The sequence below is a fragment of the Lingula anatina genome, chromosome 3 (assembly GCF_051362555.1).
Source record: "Lingula anatina isolate TDL-2025a chromosome 3, LinAna3.0, whole genome shotgun sequence".
Taxonomy (NCBI): domain Eukaryota; kingdom Metazoa; phylum Brachiopoda; class Lingulata; order Lingulida; family Lingulidae; genus Lingula; species Lingula anatina.
This window is the reverse complement of record NC_141769.1, coordinates 17,997,408-18,025,050: the sequence shown is the minus strand read 5'-3', so window position 1 is coordinate 18,025,050 and position 27,643 is coordinate 17,997,408. Positions and strand designations below refer to the sequence as shown.

The following is a 27,643-nucleotide window of genomic DNA, read 5'->3' as shown; positions in this document are numbered from 1 at the left end:
GAAAATTTACCACTTTCATTCAATTTTATTTCAAGATTTTATGATATCTCACTCACATAGAAATGATGTATTTTTATTTATTCCATGCGAGATGAATTCCAAGTCACATGACAGTGCAAAATGGAGGAGGTGGATAACATCATTATCCACTCTTTACGAAGTATAGGATGGTAAGATATCGTGTCTAAGTTTGATGCATCTGTCATAGAAAAAAATATAATTGTCTTGATAGCACTTCTTGTTTTTACGCATCAAGGGAGCTCTGGGACGGCAATGTAATATGATAATGCACGTTTCAAACCGAGAGTTCCTGTCGGCGGTCTGTTGAATGGTCGGCGTACAACATGCATCAACGCAACAGTGCCGCTGTACCAAGGAATATGTGGCCCATTTTTGTCGTGGTATTTCTCACCGGTTGTGACAAAATCACTTGAAGTTCACTTTCATGTTTAAAATGTTAGTTATACAACAAGTATAGTATCCATTTTTTGGCTTATGATGATTTTATTGCCCTTTATTAAGTTCAGAAAAGGTAGGTCGCCTCCCCCCTAAAAATATACCCTTCTGCCAAATAAGGTACATCTGATTACTGAGAATGAAAATCAGCACATTTTGATTATTTGGGAATGTAGCTGATTAAACAGCTGTCTTTGAATAATTATAAATTCTTTTCAGTTCCATAGATGAAAGCGTAGAAAGCTTACACCAGTTCAATACAGAGGTGATAGTAGAGGCTGCAGTAAAATGTCTCCGCGTGATCAGTGGTTTGACGGAGCTGCCCACCAGTTTGCCACCTGGCATGTCAGCACGCTTCAGACTGGGCACGACGTTAGCACAAGCCTTAACAGTAAGTCTGCCATGTCAAGTCCACAGGGAAAAGGATCATTAATAAGCTTAATAGTTCAGTTTATATACCAACCAGAAATTAACTTTAAACGGTTGTATAAATTCTGCATGGTTTAACCATTGCACCTTCTCAGTGTATATTTTTAAGACATGGATGAACAGAAGTTATACGTTCCCTGTTGATCTGAATCAACAAAAAAGGCTGATATGCTACTCCACAATTGAAACACAGAGACTCAAGTAATGCTTTGCTTACAAAACAAATGGATTTTGATATCTTTCAGATAATCATTTGGTATAACATTATAGTATTCCAGTATCTTCAAATAAGTGTATAAACATTAATTGGATATGATATTTTATGTAATTGAGTATTTTATTTTAATTTTAATTGGTATGCTTTCAAATTTTTAATGTATTATCCATACTTTTAGTGATTTATTTAAGGATTTTTATTGGTTATTTTAGGAGTATATTTTACAATTTTAAGTTTTAATAAGTTATACTGTACATAGCCCTGAGATGAATGTATAGCATAATGTTAAAGAACTCTATAATTATAAGTATCATTATTATTATTATTATTATTATTATTATTATTATTATTATTATTATTATTTCAGGACCTTGGTTACCGAGGTGAGATAGGTTATAAATATATCTATCATTATCCTTATTTCAGGACCTTGGTTACCGGGGAGAGATAGGCTACCAAACCTTCCTTTATTCCAATGAAGCTGACATCAGGAGGGTGTTCATGTTTCTGGTGGATAAACTGCCCAGGGAAAGTGGAGAGGCAGTGGAAGAAACATTAGGTAAGGGCCTGTTTATGAGAAGTTTTTAGGTTATTGACTGTGAAAAGAAAAGTTGGAAGGACAGGCCTACCCAACTACCAGACTCTGCACCAAATGATCCCAAATTCAGATTACACTACCTGTTTTCAAGGGATTCAAGGTTTTCTTGGCATAGTGAATTTTATCAAAAATAGACGAGGCATTATTTTGCATTGTGTGAATGTTAATCATCTACTATCAAAATGTCTTTTTTGTTTTTGTTTTGATGTTAATATTCACTTTTGTTTCTAAGGTGCTTCACTTTTACTCCAAAGAGCTATCTCGGCTGAGCTTGCCAGGCGTTTAAGCGGCCCGTGGAGTCCCCCATATTGTAAAACAAATAATTTAGTTCTCAGGGGCAAACCAGCTGGTCTAGTCAGAGAGGTAAGGTGGAATGTCTTTATCTCTATGAGGTAAAAAACAAACAAACAAGAAAACCAGTAAATCAGTAGAAAAAATTAAATCTTGGAACGACGTTTGTTCTTTGTCATAAAGAGTCAAGCAGAATGTCAGCTTTATTACATCCAGGTCACTAATACTTGAAATATTCCGGTTGTTTCTTGTTATATCTATTGACCCAATATTTTGTTCTCTAACCTAATACTTGCATAGAAATTTTTGTCTGTATATTTTTTGTTTGTTTTAACTCCATAGCTAAGTGAAGTAAAGCATATATGATTGACTTTATAAAATATATTTATGTGGAAAAAGTAATTATTGTCTGAAATAAAATGCTACATGTACTATAACCCAGAACATTGTTTCCATGGTAACAGGGGTGCAGTGCTAGTCACAGATTTCTTGCCAGAGCTGTTACCGTGCCAACAGGTTGCGGGGACTTGAGCAAAAAAATTCCCAAAGGTAACTTCCTCTTTACACTTCTTTGAATATTACCAGGGGCAAATCCAGAGATATTTGCTGACAGTCTTCCAAATGATCCTCTATTTTTAATCATCTTCAGACAGAAAAAAATTAGATGCCCATCAATGTAAACTTGATATTCTGAACGTCTTCTGGAAAACCCAGAAGACAGCCTCCATCTACCCATGATTACGACTAATACTGACTCTGTGACTGAAAATCTTTTCAAATTTGATTGCTTAATATCTGGAACTGTCAGTAGTTTTTGCTTTGAAAAATCTTCAATGACCCTGCACTACATGTATGTTTGGTCCATTGTCAAGGCTTTTTCACAGCAAGCATCATATCTAACAAGTACTAGTATGTTTTTGAGAGATTTACAGCTTAATAGAGAAGTTTTGTTGGAAGAGATTCTCTTATTAAATAATAAACAATTGGTAGATACAGGTTTACAGGTAGAAACAAACTGGTAAAAAAAGAGTTGACCCCTGCAGCATAATTATATGATAAACCTCTTAAAAATTTGCCACAACAGGTGGAATACTGAGATATAAAACTCAATGTGAAATTGCCCTCATTTTTGACTTATTCCATATCTCATCTGCAATGATTGATTTCAGTATTTCAAAGATAAAATTGAAATCCCTGCAATACTAATGATAACTTCTGACATTTCTGAGATAATGACACATTGCAAATTTGATAACCCATGATAACAATACAGAGATAAATCGATACCTGACCACTTGTAATAAACTTAAACATTGCAGAAATCAAAGCCTATTATAGCAAAGATTTGCCATTGGTAAGCAGTCAGCCACTTCACAAACATGAACTAGCGCCATCGTTGCTGGAGAAGAATGCGCAGGAAGTGACATCACAGCAGGAGTGGGAGTTGGAATGGAACCAGCAGGGTCTAGCTTCACGTCTCACGCAACAGGTAAACAAGTAGAAGTAATGTGAAACAGCATGAAATAAATGGTTTAAAGAAGTGATATGATAGCGTGTTTGTGTGTGTGTGTGTGTGTGTGTGTGTGCGTGTGTGCATGTTTAAACAATTGCAGAACACAGGCTTACTGGTATGTATACAGAGCCAAAGAGAAATGTTGTATTCTAGGTTGTCATGCTGGTCCCTTTATAAAGGTTTTTCTTTCAGGTCTCTTTCCATTGCCGTCTCCTGCTTCTTATGTCTGAGGGTGCATTCACAATGAAACTTAGACCCCATTCCCATAGATTTTAGATCGATCTATCCCTGTGGGTAGTCTCACTAGATTACTGTCTGCTTAGCTGGCTCGAGCGTCTGTCCCACCTACTAAAAGCTGTAAGGGATAATTAACTATGTTGCGTGCTTGGCTGACTGCAATTTAACGTGAACCCCCAGGGAGTTAGGTCAATCTAAATCTAAATCTCTGGATCGATCTAAATCTCTGGGAATGCTCCCTAAGGTACTATGTACCAGTATTGCAAACTAACTCCATGGGGATTCTCGCTGAAGGCAATAAGATTAAAAAGATTAACATGCCTCCTCCTGGCATTGAGTAGAATACAGAAAAACTGGAGATTATGCGAGTACATTAGAAACAAGAGGAGACATGTTAATCTGATTGCATTCAGCGAGAATTAGGTCATTCTACCTAGTACAATAATTTCATACTAAATGCACCCTTGCACTTCTGTTCACTGCCACATCCTGAATGATATTGTAAACAGCAACATGGCAATCGTATATTAACTATCTCTACATTAACAAGATGAAAATAAAAATCATCATACATTTTAAGCTATGGTCCAATAGTTTTCTTGACAGGTTTTTAATAATCTTTTCTATCAGGAGTACAAAGCAAGAAAGAAACAAAGGCTGCAGAAGCGGATTGCTGACCAGTTGCGGCAGGGTGTTCAGCGGGGGGAGGCAGCAGCTTCTGGAACAGCAGACCTCATGCAACTTGTGAACTCAATGAGTGATAAAGGGGCTGCAACTTCTAAGACAAAGGGGTCCCGTTTCACACACACAGAGAAACTACAATTTGCTCAGGTATGAAGAACATATTGTTAATTGTTATTAAATATTATTTGTTTGTATGTTTTTTTATAAGTGACTGCTTGTATTTTATTATGTCCTTACACCTGTTATTCAGTTAAAACCATGTAAATTTAAAACTTATTAATTACTGGTATGTTATTGATGCATAAAGTTCTTTAGATAGGTTTCAGAGCTTTGAAATACATGTTACTTCATTGCTTTTGAATAATATTGTTAATTTTTTTTTTTTTTTGCATCATTAATAGGTTTTTCTTGCTAATACCAATTGTCTTTGTTTTTTTCTTTTTAAATTGCTCTCTATTTTAATAATATGGTGTTGAAATGTGAAATTTGATAATGTATGTTGTGCTTATTATATTTTGAAATTATCATGATCATTGTTACTTTTTTTCTTTTAAATGTTTTAGAATATTTTCTCCATAAATATCGGTGGTTTAGTGACATATGTTATATTTCATTTTCTGTATTGTATATGTGTATGTAACGACAGGATGCAGAAAAAGCTGCTGCACAGATTGGTGTAGAAGGACCAAAAGCTGAAACAGAAGAGGTACAGAAAAGTGCATTTTATGTAATTCTTTTGTGTCTATTACTTTATTGAAATGCCAGTTGACTAAATATATTTTTGGTACATTTTAGTCATGGACATTTTGGTGGTACTTTGTTTTCTTCTCATTGAATGTGGATATATTTATTGTGATAATATGTTCTCAGTTTTATTACAAGCAAATGATGTAATATGCAGTTACTTTTTTGTAACAAAATGAAGCTTCTTACATTAAATCTATGTATAACTGACACACCCATCAATAGCAATAGTCGTTTATTCTGTGCTGCTTCCCAGTAATCATTCAATAAGTATTTGTATAGATTTGTATAATTATTGTTAAGTTGTTATGACTAGTGTAGAGAGCCTGTAAAATGTAACGTGTACACATTATAGTGCTCAATAAAGATTATTATATAATATTGGATTACATAATTTAAAAGTCTTTTGCAAAATATGAAAGATGAAGATCTTTAATCATCACTGTTAGAAATCAGAATGAAAGTTGAAATAGAAATGTAGTTTTGATTTATTTTTCACTAAAGCTTCACATGATAAAATAGACATTAATTTTCATTTTTAGGAGCTTCAGAAAAAGCGAGAAGATGAAGTCCAACAGTTGAGAGATGAGCTGGGGGGCCTGACATCAAAACTGGAAAATCTGGAGCTTGATATGAAGAAATTCAATGCTAACATGCAGCAGGTAATGTAAGCATGTTTGAGCATGTGCGTGCAGGTGCAAGCATGAGCATGTCAGCCTCATGTATACATGACATCATATATTTGTGTTGGGGCATGTGTCCTCTTTTTGAATGTGTCCTCTTTTCTTCTGTTACTCAGGGATGAGACCTTTGGCAATCGAAGCATCAAAAATCTGCCGCTAGTTGGAAAAATCTCATCCCAGGTTAGAGTTATAGTTCAATGAAAAAAATAATTAAAAGGAGATGTGCCCCAACACAGATGCATCTCACGTATACTACTCTTTATTACAGAATCCCAGTAGAATGTGAACAAATTTCATTTATTACTTTCAGACTTGTTTGTCAACAGGTATTACCGAATATAGCAATTGTGTTTTACATGTGCTTAAAATTTTTTTATGCCTTGATGCTAAAAGTGGTCTATTTATCTCTGTCAGATGGAGGAGCAGATAGGCCTGGAGAAGAGAAAGAATAAGGAGAAAGAGGAGGCGTATAAAGTGAAAAAAAGGACCCTAGATTTACTGCCAGATGCCGAGAACAACATTGTCAAGCTTCAGGTATGTTGACATTTAACAGACTGTCATTGGAAATATTTGAAACCATAAGTGTGCTGATACCATGTATTAACTCTTTATGGAATAAAAAAAAAACTAATTCAGTTTCTTTCAATGCACTGACCACTGAATGTCAAACATAACATCTGAAATAAGCATCTATTGTAACAGCACAGTAGTTAACTTGAATGTGAACTGTGCCTAGCAACAGTGATCTGAAATTGTGCCTGTTTTTTCAAAGATAATGATAACAAAATTGTAACAAATGTCACCAATATGACAGTGACAAGTTGACCCAAGTACATGTGTAATTAACAGAAAGCACCTGACCAAGAAAAGTTCATTTGTTTTATTGAATCAGATTAACATTTGTCAGTATAACAGACATGAGCTTTTTCCGTGTAAATGCGGAATTCCGCGTTTTTTAATTCTATTCTGATGGTTCCTGAGGTTCGTCTTGACTGATATTCAATAAATGTTCAGAGTTTTTTTTTTTTTTTTTTCTTAACCTAGACTCATGTCTGATATAAAGTTCATGCTCTACTGGGTATTTCAGAGCGTGGTGGACAGTAGTGCCCAGAGATTGGTCAACTTAGCCAGCCAGTGGGAGAAGCATCGTGCTCCACTGATACAGCAATACAGGGAGGTGAAGGAACTCAACGAGAACAGAGTGGTGAGTGAAATAGAAACTAAATCGTTGATGAGATTTGACATTTAAAATTTAATTGCAATTCATGTTTGTTAGCAGTTAGTAAATATGGAAATGGGTGTATTAATCCGACTGCTATAGTAAATATGGAAATGGGTTTATAAATCCGACTGCTAAGCATTGTCTGTTTCCTGTCTGCCATGCTTGATAATTGTAATGATCAGGATGTCTGATCACTGTGATATCAACAGAGATATTTTAAAAAGAGAATGCCAGAAACTAAAGTGATCGTGGCGGTTGCTTTATGTTGGGACCATGAATTAACTGGAAAGCATAAATGATCAAATACAGCTTTGACTGTATTAATTAACAGAAAGGGTAAAGGTTGCTATTGTAATTTTACTCCAAATTTGTAATATTTCAAAATTTTGCAGGGTTTTAGTTGCAGGTTATTTATTTCATAACTTTTATCATTTAGTGACACAGTCAGCAGTCAGTGCTTATCTCTAGTTAGTTATAAGAACTGTTATAAGAAAAGCTCACATAACCCATTGTGCAATAAAATTTGAAATATACCACTGTGATTCCAGTCTGAAGCTCAAAAGAAGTTAGAGGAGATTAGAGTTCTTAGAGAAAAGATGAAAGAAGTTGCCGACGAAACCAGAGCCAAGGATGACCTTTGTAAACAATTGGTAGGACTTATTTTATTTGTTAAGGTGTAGATGTCACTTTTCTGAAAAACTAAGGTAAACAGTAATGATTCTCATAACAAAATTTGTTATGTAGTAGATTAAAAGGAAACTTAAATAAACACTGCACAGTTTATAACAATGATGGCTATGTAAGTAGAATTTATCTTCGACAGCCTGTCATGTAAAAAAAATGAGCAAAATATTTCACAGTGAATGAATTTAAAGTAGCTTTACATACAAATGTTGCATGTTTATTTTCTTACTTTGCCTTAATTAGATGTCGGAGTATGAAAGAATGACCAAGGATGTAAATCGGTCAGCTTACACAAAGAGAATTATGGAAATAGTTGGCAATATAAAGAGACAGAAAGAGGACATTGAAAAGGTTGGTATTCATTGGTAGTTATAACTATTATAAGTTTGCTGAAAGTACTGCACGGCTTTTTTCTGCTGAATTATGGATTTCTGAGATTTTTAATTCAGTTTTGATGTTGCCTACAGCAACTGCAGGATTTCCTGCTGATTAAGTGTTTGGCCATAAGAGACATGTTCAGATTTTTCTAGAGCCAGACTTATGTGGTCTATCATTTAAATTGGGAAAACATTGTTGTTTGCAGGTTTTAATAGACACACGGTCAATCCAGAAGGAGATTAACCAACTCACTGGTAAACTGGACAGGACATTCAGAGTAACAGATGAAGTCATCTTCAGGGTGAGGACTGTTAGAATTCTCTTTATGTTAATAGTATACTTCTACCAATACTAGTGTTATGCTTTTGTGTTTGTTATAGTTCACAATCTATATGTATTATACATCAATTATCTCTCTCTTAAAGTTGTTATACTTTTTCTCTTAGACTATTTTTTGTACAGTACTTATATTTGTGATGTACATCTTTGTTTTAACACTTATCTTACGTTATGTTATGTTGCTTTGTTATAAAAAACATCAAATGCTCTACAGTAAGGATTGTTTCTATGTAATTCCTGGTCTTAATATTAGTATTATCATTTTACTGTAGGATGCCAAGAAAGATGAGGGTGTGAGAAAAGCCTACAAGTACTTAGCCGCCCTTAACGAGGTAATGTCTTTAATTAAAATGATGCTTAATTATGTGAAAAAATAAGGAGATAGTCCCTGAACAGTTGGACAGTCCCTACCAAAGCTTCAATTGGATGAAAGAGACCGCCTTACTTTGTTGTTTCACAGTGCATGTTATTGCCAAAAACAATGGGTGAAATGGTTATCTGATTAACAGACGTTTTTATGGACATATGTTTGATATTACTGGCTACACATTCTTCATACTTGTATTATTTTTAGTCCTTGTGCCATTCTACAATGCCTTTTTCATTAGATAAAAAACAACTTGTTATGCAAATAATTGTTTGTGTAATATTTTCTTTTTCTTTTTTTATCTCATTTTTTCACAATATATATATATATATATATATATATATATATCATTTAATATTAGATTTAATGTTGGTGATTAAAAATGTTAAAAGATCCACCTGAAAACATAAATAATTTGTCGTATTTCTGTTATTTTACTTTGGTCTGACAGATTTTGTTTCGGTCTGTCAGAAATTTCAAGCCTGTCAGAACGAATGTCTGACATATTTTTTTGGCCTTTCATAAAGTCTGCAAAGTCAATTAAGATTCAAGTGGCCATTAAATGAGATTACTAAAACACACTTGTTGATACTGTAAACTCCCATAGGTTAAGTTCTCTGCCAGATAAGTGTCCATAATAAGAAAGCAGTGATAATATTGCAGGTAAATATTGTTTAATATTGCAAATAAATTTTCAAAAAAAATTATTTTGTGTAATGCCAACATTAATGCTATAGATGAATAACAGTGCCTTATCTATCCTCAAACTCAATGGGGTTATTCATATCATGTTAAAACAGCAAGATTGAAAGTTTGAATAGCAGCTTTATTGGAATATTTTTGTTGTTTTTTTAATTTTTTTTTTCAAACACTGGCATTTTCAAGATGTGACTTTTAACTCCCATCCATTTGAACCTCTGCATATTTTCTGTATTTCCACATAAGCAGTTGTTTTGGTATTTATGTCTTTAAACATTATGTAATATTATTTTATGCACTGTCATCATTTTTCAAATATTGTGATTTTCATTATGTGAATTTGAGGATTGCGGATTGAGACCGTCTTCTGGGCCTTCTGGAAGACGGTCAGATTTTAATGTTTACATTGACGGGTATCTATTTTTTTTTCTGTTGGAAGACCATCAAAAGTGGAGGATGGATCAACAAAGATAATTTGGCATACTGTCAGAAAATATCTCTCCTGTTCGCTCCTGTTATTGACCATGTTATCTGATGTTCATGATTAAAATTCAGTGTTGATTGACAGCATTATTTTTTATTGCATCAAAATTGACAAAATGACCTATTTTTTTGCATCTTTATTTTCTGTTTTTTGTCTGTACATTTGACAGCTTTGCTGCCTTGTTATAATATGATTATTGTGTGTTTTAGAACTGCAACCTCCTTATAAAAACTGTGGAAGAAACAGGTGGAATACTGCGTGAAATAAGAGACCTTGAAGACCAGGTATTTAATGCCTTAACATCATAACTCATTCATAGTTATGAATTAATCTCGATTTTATTATTTATTTCATTAATAGCGTACATTTTTTCATTGTAAGCTTAAACAACCATGTACAAAAGAGTGGTAATGCAAATGCCATTTAATAAATCTGTTAAAAGAGTTATTTTCAACTGGATGTTAATGTAAGGTTAAGACCGGTGCTTTGCCATTCTCAATCAGGAATAAGGACTGAATTTTTAAGATGAAAAACTGAGAGTCATATTTTAACATGAAAAAATAAAACATTTATAGCACTGGATGCTGTTATAATTAAATTGATGTTTCAGTTGGAAAATGAGAGTCACAAGAAAACAACTGCCAACTTAGAAAAGATCCAGTCTGACTTCAACGAGATGAAGAAAGAAAATAGTACTCTGATTGCAAAACTGAAAGGAAAATGATTTTAAAAAATTAAGTTGAATGATGTCAGTTATTTTTTGTTTAAGTAATCCTTAATTTTCCTTCTGGTTCAAAAAATGGGTCATCAAGCTTATCAGAGAAAAGTAAGGTATGGAAGAAATTACCTGTTTAAACTGAAAGTGAAAGAAAAGTTTATAAAATAAAGAGCTGTATTGTAGTGAATTATCAGTACACTGTATACACTACATGTGAATTGAAACTCACCTGGAGATTTCAGAGAGTGACTGTTCCCCTTCTTAAGGGTGTAAATGTGTGTTGGAGATTAACTATATTTTCTTACTTAAGAAGATGATTGAATTTGTTATGCCAAGATAAAGAAATTAGGAACTGAGATTAAAAAAATTGAGATCAGGTTATTTAATGAAATTGTTGTGGTGGTGTGTGAGGTTGGATATGAGAAAAAAAAGGTTTGAAAATGTTACGGTACTTTTCATAAGGACTGTAAGTGGTTAAAAGAATGGGCTTCCAAACAAACAAACAAACAAACAAACAAAAAATGCAGAAATATATGCATGGTTTTATACAATGAAGAGATACTTAACTGCTTTCTTGTATTTCATGGGATTTGTAAGAAATCATTGCTCCCAGCTTCCACCCTGCTCGTGCTGCATATGCATATACAGTATTTACATATTTGGGCAAATGATCTATACATTATAATTTATTCAGTTGAAGTAAAAGAAAACATTTGAATACATGTATTTTTTTTTTAATTTATAACTGATTTGGTGAAATATTAAATATTTCATGTATTGAAGAATTTTGACTTCCTTCCTCACAGAATACTTCAGCTGTTGTCTTTACAGAGGTGAAGATCCAAAAGTTTGAAATTATGAGTGATTACTTGTTATTGATTAAACCCAAAATATGCCATATTAAACAGTATTTACTGTATGTCTAGAAGTTAATGGAAATGTCTGCTTTGTGACATGTAAAGTGGTAAAATATAAGTAAGAAATAGAAATATTTTAGTAAAACAGCTCATTTGCCATAATGGTTAATTACCCTGATAATAATGTCTCAAAATTATGTACCACAAGACAATTGTAAGATAATGAGCATATTTTCATCAACCAATCATAGTCATTAACAATGTCACTGAGATAATTATTAAATGCACCATTAATGAGGTATATCCAATATGCCATGTTTATAGATAGACAACACAATGATGTAGTATGGTATTACTACAGGGCAACATTTTGTATACAACATATGAACTTATGGGCTTTTGTCCTGTATTCAATAAAATTGCATACAACACACCCAGTGTCCCTTTCTTCACTCATGTTGTTATTTTTATCAAAGTGCCGTCAAGTTTTGGATATTATAAAGCAGCATGCCCCTCAAACATATGCAGGGAAGTCTTAATTTTTTAGATTCAATTTTCCAATTTCAGGGACACAGTGGTTCTGATCAGTGTCTCTGCTACTAATATAAGTTTTGCAATTGCAGTGTTTTCATTATTCACCTCTGAAATGACCTCTGCTCTCAATATATTTGAATATTTAAAATCGGTTTAGAGTTTCTTTTTAAGTGTCAAAAAAAGTCATTAAGTTATTTTTCAAACTAATTAAATTCCATTGCACACACACACACACACACACACACACACACACATATATATATATATATATATATATATATATATATATATATTTTTTTTTTTTTTTTTTTTTTTTTTTTTTTTTTTTTTTTTTTTGCATTATCAATATTTCACCTGTTACTTCCTGGTACAAAGGCGGATCTTGTTACAAAAATTGGGTTGTACATTTGACAGCTTCACTTCCTCCTTTGATATAAGTGTACCTGTGTACCCCTTTACATTCTTTAAGAATAAGTAAAGCTTTGTGGTGGTTCTCAAAAGATTCATTTCAATTTTTGGGGATTGCAAATTGTGGGGTGACTTGGTCCTAAGATGGCGAATAGTCACATTGTTGTTTTGTACCCAGTTTGCTGTTCTCTTTAAATTGTTATGTTATTTTCACGAGAAGCGCATCTTAGACTTTAGTAAGCCTTTGCAAGTACGCTGTTTCCTGGCTGCTAATACTTTGTATTAACATGCACCTCCCTTTTATATTTATATATTTATTAATTTATTTATTTGCTAATTTGCTACTTTTGTGTTACATTCCTTAGTCAGACCTGCAAGTTCAAAAGATAAGCTGTCCATCGTTTTTATTGTGTTAAAAATTTAGCTGCAACCCTGTATACTGCATTGCAGAGGGTTTTTTTTTTTTTTTTTTTTTTTTTTTTTTTTTTTTTTTTTTTTGCATTATCAATATTTCACCTGTTACTTCCTGATACAAAAACAGATCTTGTGACCAAAATTGGTTTGTACATTTAACAGCTACACTTCCTTCAACAGTATCTTTTGAACTTGCAACAGTAGACTCTCGAGCGTATCTCACAGCCATAAAAGAAAAAGGTATACAAGGAGATCAGTTTCACGTGGATCACGTTCTTAGTGTCGTTCTGAATTTGATTTCCACGTAGCTGAACCAAGTCTCCGTCGCTAAGTGTCCGTCTGCAGCATGCCTCTTTTATTAATTTTTTTATTTTTTATTATTGGTGGCGTTGTTCCTTTATCAATCTATCCGAAAACTATAGAATTTAAGAAAAAAAAGCAGGGGCCTAAAATAAGGGGAACTAGTAATTTAAGTTAATCGTGCATACTCGCCTACAATACTTGGGAATCATGATAAATAAGTTTAGCATTTTTACAATATTTACTGCGGTTTTGTGGGTAAACTGATTGCAAAAAAATTAAAGGCCGAATATTTTTGATGACCGCGTAAGTTTCGGGTTTCCTTTTAGAGACTTGCTTCTCTACTATTAACATGCATCTATGGACCGTTTTTCGGGTATACTGAAAGTAGAGGTAAGTTTCTAGTGTTCTCTATATTTCAGGGTGACTAAAACCATGGAAGTATATAATGTAGTCTTATGAGATTAATTTTTTCCAATCAAAAGAAAGCGAGGTAAAAGATGTTAAGATACCTGTATGTGCAGACATTTTCAACTGTTCTTTGCTGCAGTCTTCCTCAGTGCTATTGTTTTGCCACTTGGTGGTCTTTCTTTATAGGTGGTTTTTCGTTTTCTTTTGGATGGAAAAAATGAATCTCATAAGACTAAATTATATATATAGCACATCCAAATGAACTTATTTTCTAACGTACATGGAAGTATATGTATTTCCGTGCTTAAACCCATAAAGATTAACGTGTTGCTGCTTGCTCTCTTGGCGGAAATAATCTAAACGGTTCTACGCCAATGAGAATGCCCATAAACCTTTAATTTCAATGGAGAATTGCCACTTTTAAATAGTTAAGGCTCATAAAGCAAGGTGAGAATCGTTTAAAAATGGACTCTTCAAGAATTACCAGTGGAATGACTACCATGTCTGCAAATACTTCATCAGTGACTAAATACATATATCAGTCACGCGCTCTTCACCATACTTCCTAACTCATAAACTTTTATGATTCCCACGGAAGTAGCTAGACATATAGTAAAAATTTCCTTAATTTTTTTTTCTGCGCGATCTATTTGCACCCCTAGTCAAGTTGTTTATTTGAAGGTCACCTTCGTGACAACTTCCCCAGTTCATATCGTCCTTGTGTGATTACACGACCTTCCTTTGACTTACTTAGCAGGCTAAGCAGGCCTTATAAACGAATTAGGCGTTTGCTAACACTGCCCGCAGTGCTTTTAGCACCAACACCCATATTAACCACATAACCCACATATTAACCCGTACAATCACAGAGAATGCTAGGTATCGCTTAATGCTAGGTATCGCTTTGTTGGTGCTAGATACTTGTACGGTGGTTATAATTCGTGGGTTAATAGGGGTGTTAGTGCTAAAAGATCTGCGGGTAGTAGTAAACGCCTAATCTGTTTATAAGGCCTGATCGACTAAGTAAGTTTCCTCTAGTCACCTCATTTAATTCTATGGACGGAGACCTCCACCGTTCCACAATCAGAAACGTAACAATAAAAACTTAATAAAATGCGGCAGATAATTAATTTTACATTCCCTCAAATGGCATTAATTGTGAAGAGCAAAGACGTTCACCGTCGGTGCTCTGAAACTGAATATTTTGGACTGGGTTACTGAATGGGATTTTGCTTAGAAAACAAAGCAATTGCAGTGATAATCCGTTCTCTCCATTCGTGTTGAGGACTCGGCGAATGTGTGTAACTTATAAAAAAGCGAAGAAATTCTAACCAGGGTAAAAAATGCAACGGAGATTTGTATAATTTACAAAACGAATAAAGAAAGTATAATTCTACCAAGCAGCCATATCCCCTAGATATCTCTATATACAGCATTGTTTGTTTTAGGATAATGCAATCATTAGAGGGTAAAATAGTTCCTTTCCTTCGCGTGCCTTTACATGAACAAAAAAATATGCGCTCCGCAGTTCCAAATCTTTCAAACGTATGTAGCAATTATTTATGCACAAAGAAAAATAAACTAAATTTCACTGTCGTGGAAAAAGGAATATACGATCACACAGTTTAAGTTTATTCTGTTTATTTTCGATCACACATTACTTTACTCGCATACAGAGGGTAGGAAAAATACTTTACACGTCTACTTCCTTGAAGAACTTTGCCCCAAACCCCTGGATATAATTTTCGCCTGCCAGTGCCAGCCTTCAACGGCGTAAGAAACACAAACAAGCATTGCTTTCTTTGAGCACTACAGCATACCAGACGTGCACGGTTCCACGTCTTGTGTCTGATATACCGAAGACAGTTCATAAAAAGTACCATATCGAAGATGAAAACCGGTATCAGTTAAATAAACACCACAGGAGACTGATAACACATCACAAGACAGTGAAAGGAGCAACGGAAATGGGATTAAGGTATCTCTAATACGTTGTCACGAGTTTTTTCTCCAAATATAAGAAGAGGTCAGGCGCCAGTGCGCACATATAAGAAGAGGTCAGGCGCCGGTGCGCACACTACGTAAGTTGACGCAGTCCTGCTGTCCAACTTTCTTCACCCCTTCTTATAAGACGTTCTTGAAGAGGAGCCTTATCAGCTAACTGTCCCAAGTAGACAATTTAGAGGTACGTATGGATTTCGCATCAAGTGCGTTTGCGGTTTTGGCCTAAGCCGTATATGCAGTAATTCATCTACTATGATGCTTTGATTTAGTTAAGTGTTTGCAGGCATTCGAGGCGTTTAGACTGTCAGCGTTTAGCTACTTCGTAGTTTTAGCAACAGTTAAAAAACTCAATAATAAAACTTCATAATTTACGCATTTTGAAAACCCTAGCCCCATTCACTATGAGAAAAGATCGGGTGACTATTCCATCCAGCTGGTGATTTACCAAGTGAAATGTCTTGTCAAGTGAAATAATCTTATTATATTGGTAAGACACGACAATGAATCGATTGCCAGTCTCCCGTGCCTGTGATTTTTATTTCAGTTAACGTCAGAATGCCGTCTTTATCGTGGCATTTTTGTGTATCCCGGTGTAGTACAGTGAAGGTCTATTGGTTTGATGTAATTTGGAATGAACATGTCAACTTGATTTTTAGTAATCTCAAAACTGATCCCAATAATGAAAATAAAAACAAATCATTGCATGACGATATATAGTGAGTCACTGCGAGTTGTTTGGCGCGATCTACTTCCTGGTTTTCACAGCGCCCTTTTAAGACCACGTAGGCATGAACATCGTTATTATTGCAGAGAGGAGGTCTCTGTCCATAGAATTAAATGAGGTGACTAGAGGAAACTTACTTAGTCGATCAGGCCTTATTAACAGATTAGGCGTTTCAGGGCCGTAGCCTGAGCAAAATGCCGGGGGGGGGGGGGGGGGGCAGTAAGCGGACACGAGGGGGCAAAGCCCCCGAGGGGGGAGGGTGTGGGAGGGGGTGTGCCCCTCCCACGGTGTGTAAAAAAATGCCAATAAACGTAAAGCAATAATAAGATCATTAGCATATTAGATTGAAAATCGCAACTGACGACGATTTGCAACCGCGTAGGAAACTTTGTTCCTCGACTTTCTTTTTCGCGCTGTCGGTCCATGCAACGAGTTGAAAACAAGTGGACTAAAATAAGCGCAATTGTGCATATTCAAGCGTCGTAACACGCCCCATATTTTTACTAGTATTATCTACCCAAAACAATTGCGCATGTTCGAAAAGCGCTCTATTTGAAATAAACATGTTGGTGAAATTGACAAAGCCTTCCGGTGTTTACCGTCTGGTTGATTTTATTTCATTTGCTCTCTGGTGTCTTTTTGAAAATTTATATTAGAAATGTTCTATTGATTTCACGTTTTAAAAAGTGAATCCATCGGAATTCCTTAGAATAACATTTATTTTACCGTCATTACATGATCGAAAATATTACATTTTCTATACTAAAATGAACAGCGTACATTTTTCGTTGCATTTCTCCTAACGTTTGGTGTTTTCAAATTCATCAGCTATTTGTGTGCAGAATAAGACGCGTCACCTAAAGCGTAGATAGCAAGGTGATGCCAAGTCCATTAATTCAACAGTACCAAATTCTGAACTAGATATTAGGCTGAAAAAAAAATTCTGTCATCATCTCATAAATAAATACTCTACATAGAAGTAAATACGAAAATAGTTTTATCTTTTTCAACCCTTCCCACGTTTCCTCCCAGGAGTGAAGTCAAGGTAGGTATGAGTGGAGGCCTTATCTCATAAAAGTGGGCTATCTCGTGAATGTGGCTAAGGGCTTGTTTTTGTCCCCGACTTCTATATTATTAAAAAAACGAACTTAGTTTTCTCTTTTCACTTCTTTCTACCCTCTCCACTTTAAGTGGTTAATCGCAGGAGTGAAGTCTAGGGAGTCTTATCTCGTGAAAGTGGACTGTCTGATGAATGTGACTAATGGCTTGTTTTTGTCATGGATTACTTAATTATCTAAAAGGAAATGAAAAATATTTCTTTCGCTCGCCCCCTCCCCTATTTACTAACATTACGTGGTTCATCCCAGAAGTGTAGTCAAGGGGGAGGGGGGAGGGGCAATTTCCAGAGCGACGAGTCCACGTGGATTGAAGAGTCGAATTCACAGAAGCATGGCACTGGAGAAAAACGTAGCATTCCCTGTCTTGCGCGAGAAAAGAAAATATCCTCAAGTGCGATACATTATCGTAGGATCACCGTGAGATTTGAAGGCGACTCCTCGAAGAAATGCGCGGCTTTTGTTCATTTTTATAGGGACGTAATACTTCCTTCCCGCTGCTCTGTTGAGTGATGACACGTTCACAATTGCCCGCTCTTATTTCCCAATCGTTAATTGTCACTTGGGGTCGTTGCTGTCGTCAACATGTTGTCAGTTTGAACTAGGGCGGGGAGTATAAGAGTGAGACCCAAATTTCATTATTGTGTTTTGTGTTCACTAGCATTGAAATGACTTCGTTCTTATACAGCTAGCCTTATGTATTTAGGTAGACAAATAAAAAATACATTTAATTTGAAGAGAAAAAAATGAAGGAAATTTTGAAGGCACCCTATTCATACCCCCCAATTATCATTGACAGTGTCCTTGCATCTTGTTGCCATTAAGTTTACATTGTACCATCGTGCCTTAGGCCGTCAACGGATGAACTTGTCTGCGCGCGTACACTGGAACGCTGATCTACAATGCACTTTGAAGGAACCTTCATTCTTTGTTTGAAGCATAATAATGAAAATAAAGTGATAATGCATTTTTTGCAATAAACATATATTTGAAGGTTTGAAGGTGTACACTCTCTAAAAATACCTCCCCATTTTTTTCGAAGCCGCCATTTTTGTACTAAGTTGGCTGCGGGCACAGTACCCCCATGCACCACCACCACCACCCGCACGTTTTTATCAAAAGAAAACTTTGAGTTGAGAGGTAAGATTATGGGGTCTATGGAGGAAGTTGCTGGGGAGCACCGGAGCAGTAGTATCTTTAGCAGTGGGGAATTAATTTATCTTTATAGTTAGTTTGTGTAAAAGTGACCTCACATTCAGCGTTTCTGGTATGCCATGCCTAAAAATTGAACGAAAAGTCAGGCGATAGGACTCTATCTTCGTTTTTGGTAAGTGCTGTGTTTGTGCCACTGCACAGAATTGTGCATGTCGAATGATTTCACGGCGGCACAACAGGAAGCCAGGGAGATAAGACTTGTCTGTTGGACTGGTTCACAGCGCTGCCGACGACATAACTAGCTGTTTTTTAGCGGCGTGCGTCCAGAGTAAGGGGGTTTGAAAGGTAAACAAACAGTTTGTATCCCCAATACGGAGCGTATTCGCAATCTGAGAGCCGTTTTAGGGTTTCCTGTATTAATACCGATATCTTGAATGCTTTGGTACACACAGTACGTAAAAAACTTAGATAAAAGTGTTAACGCGTGATTTCTTTGCTAAAACGGAAGGTGCATCAAAGAACAAAACAAGGTCTGTTTTTTATCAATGATTTTTCAAACCTCCAAACCGCCTGCTCCATTAAAAAACTATTGAAATATATGTGATATGAAATATATCGATCTTTTGATTTCGTTTTCAGATGGGCCTCAAAAGCTCTTCAGCGACCACTTTAACTAAACTCCAGATCCACTTCTGGGTATCCACTTTGGTGCTTCTTGCCCCTGCCATTGCTCTAGGAAAGCCCGCCGATATTTACCACAAGTGCAACGTAAGGCGGGACAGTAACTGGAATGGCCTTAAAGTTGACTGCATGGGAAGGAAATTGTCTTCCTTTCCAACACTTCCTCGTAACACCACAACTGCACTTTTAGAAGGGAATGTTTTCAAGCACCTGACGAGTCAATCTTTGGCTCATTTAACAGAACTCCGGATTTTACATCTTGGTTCATGTCAGATAAAAACAGTTGACCATGATGCTTTTCAATCACTTGGACAGTTAAATGAATTAAATTTGGAAAACAATGGACTGAAGAACATGCCATCGGGACTATTACGGCCTTTAAAACGTCTCAAGAAATTATGTTTAACTGGCAACAGGGACATTCTTGGTAATGTATCTGAAGATGCGCGGAGAAAGATGTTTCAGGGGCTTGAAAGTCTAGTGGAGTTGCATTTGGCTAGCACAGCACTGACCGATGTACCGAGTGGAATGTTTTCGAAAAATCAAAATTTGTCACTAATATCTCTGTCAAACAATAAGCTTCAGAGGATCCCCGAAGACATGGCGGCGCTGCCGTACTTAAGTAAAATAGCCTTATCGGGCAACCAAATATCATTTTTGAGACTTAACAAATCAATAAGCTGTGCGAATAATTTACACGTGCTACTAAAGGGCAACGCAATTATCAAAATCACGCGAGAAGATATGAGGGCATACAGTCACGTGCATGGGCTATTACTGGACATTCAAGGGAATAACCTGACTCACGTGGAAACTGACGCTTTTGCCGACTTTAAATATATCTCTGGCTTAATCTTATCTGCTAACCCAATTTGCAAGTTCAGCAGTCAAGGCTCAAAATGTATAGGGCTTCAAAACCTCACCAAAAGCTTGCAATCCGTGTCAGTCAGTTCTTTAAATCTCGGTAAAATTGGATTGAAGGTCGACATTTTATCAGGTGACTATTTTGTCCATCTCAGTAATTCTAAAGTCATAGAGCTTATCCTGAACGGTAACCCAATGACAGCAGTTCTTCACACAGCCTTTGCGCCACTTAAACATCTCAGGACATTAAATCTCGGCAATTGTGACATAGAGACATTTCAACCGGCAACTCATGGCCGACTTCGAACATTAAATCTTTCCCATAACAAACTTCGAAGCTTTAAAATTTTGTCAGAAATTCTAGAAAAATGCCCAGAACTGAGTCAGCTGGACTTGTCGTATGCATTTAAATTAACAGACGACGAGTGTGTTATCAAGAACCATGGTTCCCTACGGTCGTTGACTTTGACTGGAAACTCCCTGTGCAAAAATATCGTCCTGAGGAATATGGCATCCCTCCAGACTGTGATGATGTCAGATGTTACCGGCTATAGGGCAAAGAATAGCAATAGCAATAGCTTTAACATGGCTAAACAGCTACAAATGAGTATGTTGCCAAGTTTGAAAACATTTAAATTTCAGAATAACAGAGCTTATCTCTCAAAAAAAGCTGACATCTTTAATAATGTTCCTACGCTTACAAAGTTATACCTCGACAACAACCAGTTTTACAGAATATTATCCATAGATCTTGATATTTTAAGAGATCTCTTCAAACCCTTACGACAGTTAAGTTACTTATCCCTGACTGCAAACAAACTGACAGAATTGCCGCTTGGAATGTTTGACGGATTGGCGAATCTTACCACACTTTGCCTGTACCTCAACAGCCTTCGATCGCTTCCCGTGGAGATTTTTCGTCACCAAAGGCACATGACCGACCTTCATTTGGATCACAATTCTATTTTTACGTTAAGTGGGCACATGTTTGCAAACCTTACCGCTTTGAAAAACTTTAATTATGCGAGGAACAAGATCATTTGTGATTGTAACATTAGGTCATTTCAGTCTTGGCTTGCCACCACATCAGTCAATGTACAGGGTCCCAGGGAACTTTGCTTTGGACCCGAATGGGCACAAAAGACGCCAATTAAAGAGTTTCGTCCTTCATGGTTCGCTTGCGATAACCACAGTGTGTATTTTGCCGCCATATCGGGAGGATGCGTGTTTTTTGTAATTTTTCTTTCTGCTGTCCTTTATAGCTTCCGCTGGGACATTCTCTACATTTACGCCATCTACCGAGCAAGCAAGAAAAGCAAAATGGGAGGACGTGAGCCACATAAGACTTATGACGCCATTGCAATGTACTCTCCCACAAGCGTCCCTTGGATAAAGAAACACCTTATACCAAACATAGAAAGAGGCGAAGACATCAGATTTAAACTTTGCATTAACGATCGAGACTACATCGTTGGTGATCCCCTGGTGGATAATGTCGAAACAAACATGGAAAAAAGCCGACGAATCCTCTTTCTGCTTACGAGGGAGTACTTCGAAAGTCAGTTACACGAAACGGAGATCAATCTAGCACAGGTCAAACTATTTGACGGCTTTGTTGACAAAATCATTTTTGTCTGTCTGGAGAAAGTGCCTAAGAAGAATTTTAAAGAGCCTCTGAAAACCATGATGCGTCACGGTAATTGCCTGCAGTGGCCCAGAAAAAAGCGCGTGCGTGAGCGAACCATCTTTTGGAAGCGTCTCAAACTTGCTTTACTTGAGGCGAGATACCCCGTGAGGCCAGGAGAGAAAACTCCCCTTTTGGTCAATGAAAATAATTGACATTATCCCAGCAACAGATACTTCTATAAAAGAGAAAATGGTCAAAAACTGTTCATTTGTATAAAACAGAACACTTTTAAGTAGAAATTGATCCCTGTTAATTTTAATGGTGCATAAAGTATGTTCATGTTTATTTAGATATCTGCATTTCTTAGGCCCACTTGCATAAACGATTACAATTAGTAAAAAAAGAAACTCTTTGCGTTAAAAAGATATTTCGCTTAATTTTTTTGCTAAAGTTGTAGTTTGATTTCTCACCAAGATTTCCAGCTTTTGTTCTGTATGTAATGTCACTTATTGGCAGCTATTTAATAGTGAATAAGGAATTGAGAGTGCTTTGTAGAGTCAATTGACATGCTCTTATAACATTTATACAGCTGCGTGTAATGTTAACGGAGAGAAGGCCGCTAGAGTTAAATGTTGGAGGATGTGGGCAACTATACCAAATGCAAAACTATTCATATGTGTAAGATGAACTTTTTTATTTTATGAGTCAACATTAGAGTCATATGTTATTGCACGTGGTTATAATGACACATTATGCACTGTGTAATGAATATTAGATACATGACGTATTATAAATATATCTTTATTCAGCTTATCAATCTTATGATTATTGATTATCGATATTTGATCAGACAATTTTTGCATATTACAGTTATTTTTTTATTTTGTAACGACGATGACATAAAACCGATGATATATACATTTAGGGTTATTTTCACATTTTTGTGTCTTTATTATTTCTCGGCATGATTTTATACAATCGTGGATTGAATTTTATGTAAACAATTGCTTCTCTCATAGTCACCAAAAAGAGCGCTACAGTTTGGATAAATATGAAGATAAGCAGATACTTCACTATCAACGATGTGCTGGTCGCAAAGTTGTGATGAATGCTGTTCATTGCACAGGGAGTGGGTGACTCAATTACCTCATGTAGTACATTCCAACAACATCTATCATGACGTAAGAGAAAACAGTATATAAGGAAATATGTCAGAGCCATAATAAGAGAGTTACAGGTTAATGTCATAGTAGAATAAGGTATGAAAAAAGTACTCTTGGGCCACACATAGAAAGTGTAAATGACATGTCTATACGAAAAACGTCCACGAACTAGCGTTTTTCAATCATTTATCAATCTATATTCCTTTGAGTTATATTTTTGGTCTCATGTTGAATGTGTTTCTATTTTATATATTAGTGTATTATATAGAAGTTATTTACTTAGCTATATTTTTGCACGATTTTATGATAAAACTGGAGTATTTAAGAAGGGTTATTTGAAGGTATATTTCAATTTTGAATATGCCTAGGGACAGGTAGGCCTATATCGTCCCTGGGAGATAATGTAATGTTAGTCATTGACAGCCACGAGTAAATTAGAAACGGGGAGTGTTTTGTAGAGGAACTGAGTTGATTGACACACTCTCTCTTATGATACTTATACAACTGCGTGTAATGTAAACGGAAAGAAGGCCGCTAGCGATCGAATGAGGTAGAAATGGAAAGAAAGCGACTCGGGTATCAACTAGGAAGTAGTTAAGAAATAACATGAAAGATTATAACGGTGCTGTATTCACTACCTCGCGTAAAACAAAAGAAAAAGACAATAACATTGTCACATGTAGGATGATAATGTTTTCATTTAAGTATTTCTTAAGTCGCTGTATACCTGGCTAACGAATAAATGGTGCATTTAATCTTCAGTTACTCTAACATAATTATTACAGTATCTTCAAATTCTTTTACATTCTATTGTATTACCTGCAATAATCTTTTTCCCAGAATCCCATTGATTAAACTACAATTATGACGTCATTGATTACAAGCTCTCTATGACGTCACTATCATGATGTCGTATAACGTTTTACGCAATTTCGCTTTGTCGTGCCATAAGACGTAATGCGTAAGAAATTCGACGTAATAATTTGAAGTTTTGTGACCATGGAAACCTTGTAAATAATTTGATTATGGCACTAACCACTACACATGAAAGGAAACGGACAAGATTCGAGCTTACTTCCCAGAGGCGATCACGACTGGGAATCTAGCAGCTTGAAAAAGTTTTGTTTGTTGCTGGAAAAACAGATACATCTACTTAGGGGAGAAAATCAAGTCGAGAAAATATATTTTCAAACTGACAAAAAGAGAGGCGAGCGAATACTGTCTAAATCTACTTTTGGAAACCAACGTAGTTGTGGTTTCGATGACATAAAATCGGCTATAACAGACATTTCTTCTATTCTGAAGTTTACAAATTGGTCGACCTCCAAAAATCTTTCAGCAGCGTCGAGTACTAATATGAGTTTGGTCAAGAGAGAAGAGGGCGAGATTCGACATTCGCCCCTGCCATCGAAGCCAACTTACCCTGATGATCTCCATCATAATGAAACTTCGACCTCTCCACCCGGTGCGCTCCATGGTATGTTTGTTAACACACGTCTGTTTTTGAATTAATTAATTTATTTATTTATTTATTTATTTATTTATTTATGGGTGAAAGAAATTGATAATTATAATAATAATAACGCTACGTTAAGTAAAAATAAATACATGACGTACACAGAAACCGAAAACATCATCTGCACACCCAACTCTAATAATTTTATCTTCGTTTTCAGTTAATTTTCATTACGTTAGTTTAATTTTTTAAATCTTGTAGCATATTTATAATTTCCTTGCCCGTACCGAGTATCCCGGTGACTCCTTTCGCCATAAAACTGTTCATGTAATTATTAAACAGAGCAAAAAATGTTTTTTTTTTCATACCTGTTGTATTGTAAAATTCATCTCTTTGTTTCCAGGGTTACATTGTTCAATGAAAGAAGTGGCTAAAAAGCTTAGTCGGTACACCAATACCAGTATTAGGAGAAACCTGGTTATTCGAAAACACGAGAAGGATGAAATACAGCAGAACATTGGTCGGCTTTTGACGGAAATGCAGGTATGCTGTTGACGCGACTGCCTTGTTTTATTTCGCAACAGGAACAGCACATGGAATTTATACACCAACTCACCCTCAGAAAATATGCACAACATTCAATACATTTTATTTCGTCAAGTTTATGAGAATTTCGTTTATAATGTTACTGAAAGTACAACCCTGGTGCATCATCTAGCGTTTATGCTCAATTTTCTAATTTAATGTTCTTTTTTCTTCAATGCTTGAAGCACAAGTAATATTCTAACATCGTTTTTTATTGCAGTTTTTAATATTTTCAATTTCTTTTGCAGAACTCCATGTTGGAAGAAAGTATGGCACCTTTTGATGAACTCAGCAGAACCTCTGATTGGTTTCCTAGACAACCAATGGCACAACAGATTGACCAGCTCCAGGATATGATTTACCAAGTTTCGTCCGCCTCGGAAAGACTAGGCTCTACTCGAAAAGAGGCTCAGCTTGCTTCGGAGTTACAGACTTTGGTGAAGAATGTGACGAGTTTTAGTGAAACTCAAACCAAAGAAAGCAATTCCTTCAGCTCTTGTGAAACCAACAGTCCAAGTAAAGAAAGGTGGGTAGAGAAAGAAGAAACTTTTGCTATAGGTCTTTTCAGTATTGGGCATTTGTGTGTTTTATTTAAATACAAAAAGCAGAATCTTTATTTATACTGTTATTGCATAACCCTCTGTCATATTGATCAATATGTAGTTACAAAATAAATGAGAATAAAACAATCTGAATTACATATACTTCCTACATTTCACAATTTTAGATAGGGGAAGAAAACCGATATTATGGTGTTGATAACTTTTAATTTTTTTTTCTTTTAAGACCTTTTCAAGTGGCTTTGAGCTCTACAGCCGTGAACGCCACTCCAACCGTAAGTGAACGGTTCACCCAAACAGCTGACACGTCTCACGAGACCCGTCCCACCAAGATAGTCGAGACGCAATCGCCATTTGTGCCATCACCCCGTTGGCAACCAATAGATGTAATCAATAAAATCATAGGACCATCAGCCGATGCTGCGTCTGCATCTGGCGCCACTAAAGACAAGGATGAAAGCACGCCACTGGGGAGAAAGAAAACTCGAAGCTTCCATTCGTATTGCCGCAGCCTCGACCATTCTTTACTGTCCAGATCTTTCTCGGATCACTCATATTTGTTTACGGAGCCGTTGGATATTTCTTCTGATGGGTTATATAGCAATAATATATGTGTCGAAAAACGCCAAGGTGGGTCACAAGTAGTCGCTAGTTCTTTGCAAAGAAAGTACAGTATACCAAGCCTTGGGATAGAAAAATCTGGGGAAGCTTTTGTGCAGACAACTGAAGCAAAAGTACAGAGAGAAGAAGATAATGGTGAAAAAATTCAAGAAATACCCAAGACAAGCACTCCAGTGCGCCCCCTTGCTTCTGACGAATTTTTAGTAGAGGTTGACAAGACGGAGGCTGGTGCACAAATTACAGACCAGAACCAACCGAATGATAGACTTGGTGAACAAATCACGAGGCAAAAGGTAAAAGCTCAACATGGCGTAAGAGAAGGACGCGCTATTAAAACTGGCTTGTTCGTTCCAGACTCCCCTTCGACCAGCCCACCTTTCTCCGTCATGTGTAAATGGATTGAACGCGATTCAAGAAACGTCCTCGAAGCTCCGCCGGTCCATGTTACTGGCGCGCGACGTGTACAGGTGTCGCCACTGGATCCGAAAGAGAAACACAAAAAACGAAAGCGGCATTACAGAACTGAGACCAGTTACACCAGTCCAGACATAAAAGTACGCAGTGATGCCTGTACTGAACAGTCGGAAAGCCCCACTTTGTCAAAGGTCGATTACAAAAAACAAGACCAGGTGAGTGATTCTGGGCATTGTCCAGAATGCGGTACTCTACAGAGCGCTGTGAAACGTGAAAAAGAGCAGCAACGCATATTAGCGACAGGCGCAAAAAACCAACATGTCATTGAATATTCTCCCGAGATTCTTCACGAATGTACAGGGGCGGGCGTCCGCGATCTTCGCCAAAATGTCTCCGAGGAACCACAAATGTATAGACGATTCTTCAACGAAGAAAAAAGCGGCATTCTTTCGTCAGAGGCACCACGCGATCAAGAAAAAGTACTTCGTCATGACCGTGGCAAGACCTATTTGAATCCACCGTCTAGTAATAGCAAAACAGCTATCTGTGGATCCAAAACCAGACCAACCAACACCGGGACTTTCAAGCAGATTTTTCCTTCTCAGAGACTGCTATATTCGGCAGAAATTGTTTTGATTTTTCTCCTGGTGATATCAACAGTTTTCTTATTTAATGCATGCGCGCGTTTTTATCTGGATTTCAATGGGAGCGCTGGGGTGGAGAGTGCCCTGGACGCGCTTTTCTCGGGTGAGTTCTCCAGATATTTGGATCTACGTCACCTTGGACCTCCTCCTACTTGATGTATAGGTCTATCTTATGCTGATATACATAAAATCAGTTATATAGACAAAGGTTGGCAGAATAGTAGGCCGTTATAGGCTTAAACAACATTTGGATTAAGTTGATGCTTCTTTGATGAGGAGTCTTGTATATGGTATCAACTCTATTTTCCCTTTTGTACTGTGTGTTTTTTATCGAGTAAATGTTTAAGATAGATCATCATTTCC

The 27,643-nt window shown here is 36.3% G+C and overlaps 2 protein-coding genes across 3 annotated transcripts; both read left to right on the top strand.

Moving 5' to 3' along the window:
• The first annotated feature begins 74 nt into the window (after nt 1-74).
• LOC106174304 (coiled-coil domain-containing protein 22 homolog) lies at nt 75-12,031 on the top strand. Its single transcript, XM_087008023.1, has 17 exons — nt 75-170; nt 676-847; nt 1,529-1,661; nt 1,933-2,063; nt 2,456-2,540; nt 3,311-3,480; nt 4,372-4,572; nt 5,072-5,131; nt 5,712-5,831; nt 6,267-6,386; nt 6,940-7,056; nt 7,623-7,724; nt 8,002-8,109; nt 8,342-8,437; nt 8,748-8,807; nt 10,235-10,309; nt 10,636-12,031. The coding sequence occupies exons 1-17, from the start codon at nt 121-123 to the stop codon at nt 10,747-10,749; spliced, it is 1,914 nt and encodes a 637-aa protein (XP_086864149.1). The 5' UTR covers nt 75-120; the 3' UTR covers nt 10,750-12,031.
• Nucleotides 12,032-15,430: 3,399 nt separating this feature from the next.
• Nucleotides 15,431-27,632, top strand: LOC106174288 (uncharacterized). Of its 2 annotated transcripts, none has more exons than XR_015333568.1 (4): nt 15,431-15,693; nt 15,725-15,852; nt 19,305-24,477; nt 24,860-24,999. XR_015333568.1 is itself a non-coding variant. In XM_087009505.1 (4 exons), exons 1-4 carry the CDS (start codon nt 24,045-24,047, stop codon nt 27,434-27,436), a joined length of 2,460 nt encoding a protein of 819 aa, XP_086865631.1. In that variant the 5' UTR covers nt 22,045-24,044; the 3' UTR covers nt 27,437-27,632. The 2 variants fall into 2 exon arrangements, 1 of the variants encoding a protein (XP_086865631.1); XM_087009505.1 differs by lacking the exons at nt 15,431-15,693; nt 15,725-15,852 and adding exons at nt 25,290-25,567; nt 25,828-27,632 and having other exon boundaries at nt 22,045-24,477.
• The last annotated feature ends 11 nt before the right edge of the window (nt 27,633-27,643 follow it).

Bases quoted from the DNA above. Each gene is read 5' to 3' on its own strand.
- LOC106174288 (XM_087009505.1), top strand. From the start codon at position 24,045: ATGAAAGGAAACGGACAAGATTCGAGCTTACTTCCCAGAGGCGATCAC. The intron at 25,000-25,289 runs GTATGCTGTTGA...TTTCTTTTGCAG, and splicing joins GGCTTTTGACGGAAATGCAG to AACTCCATGTTGGAAGAAAG. The intron at 25,568-25,827 runs GTGGGTAGAGAA...TTTTCTTTTAAG, and splicing joins AACAGTCCAAGTAAAGAAAG to ACCTTTTCAAGTGGCTTTGA.
- LOC106174304 (XM_087008023.1), top strand. From the start codon at position 121: ATGGAGGAGGTGGATAACATCATTATCCACTCTTTACGAAGTATAGGA. The intron at 7,725-8,001 runs GTAGGACTTATT...TGCCTTAATTAG, and splicing joins ATGACCTTTGTAAACAATTG to ATGTCGGAGTATGAAAGAAT. The intron at 8,110-8,341 runs GTTGGTATTCAT...TGTTGTTTGCAG, and splicing joins AGAAAGAGGACATTGAAAAG to GTTTTAATAGACACACGGTC.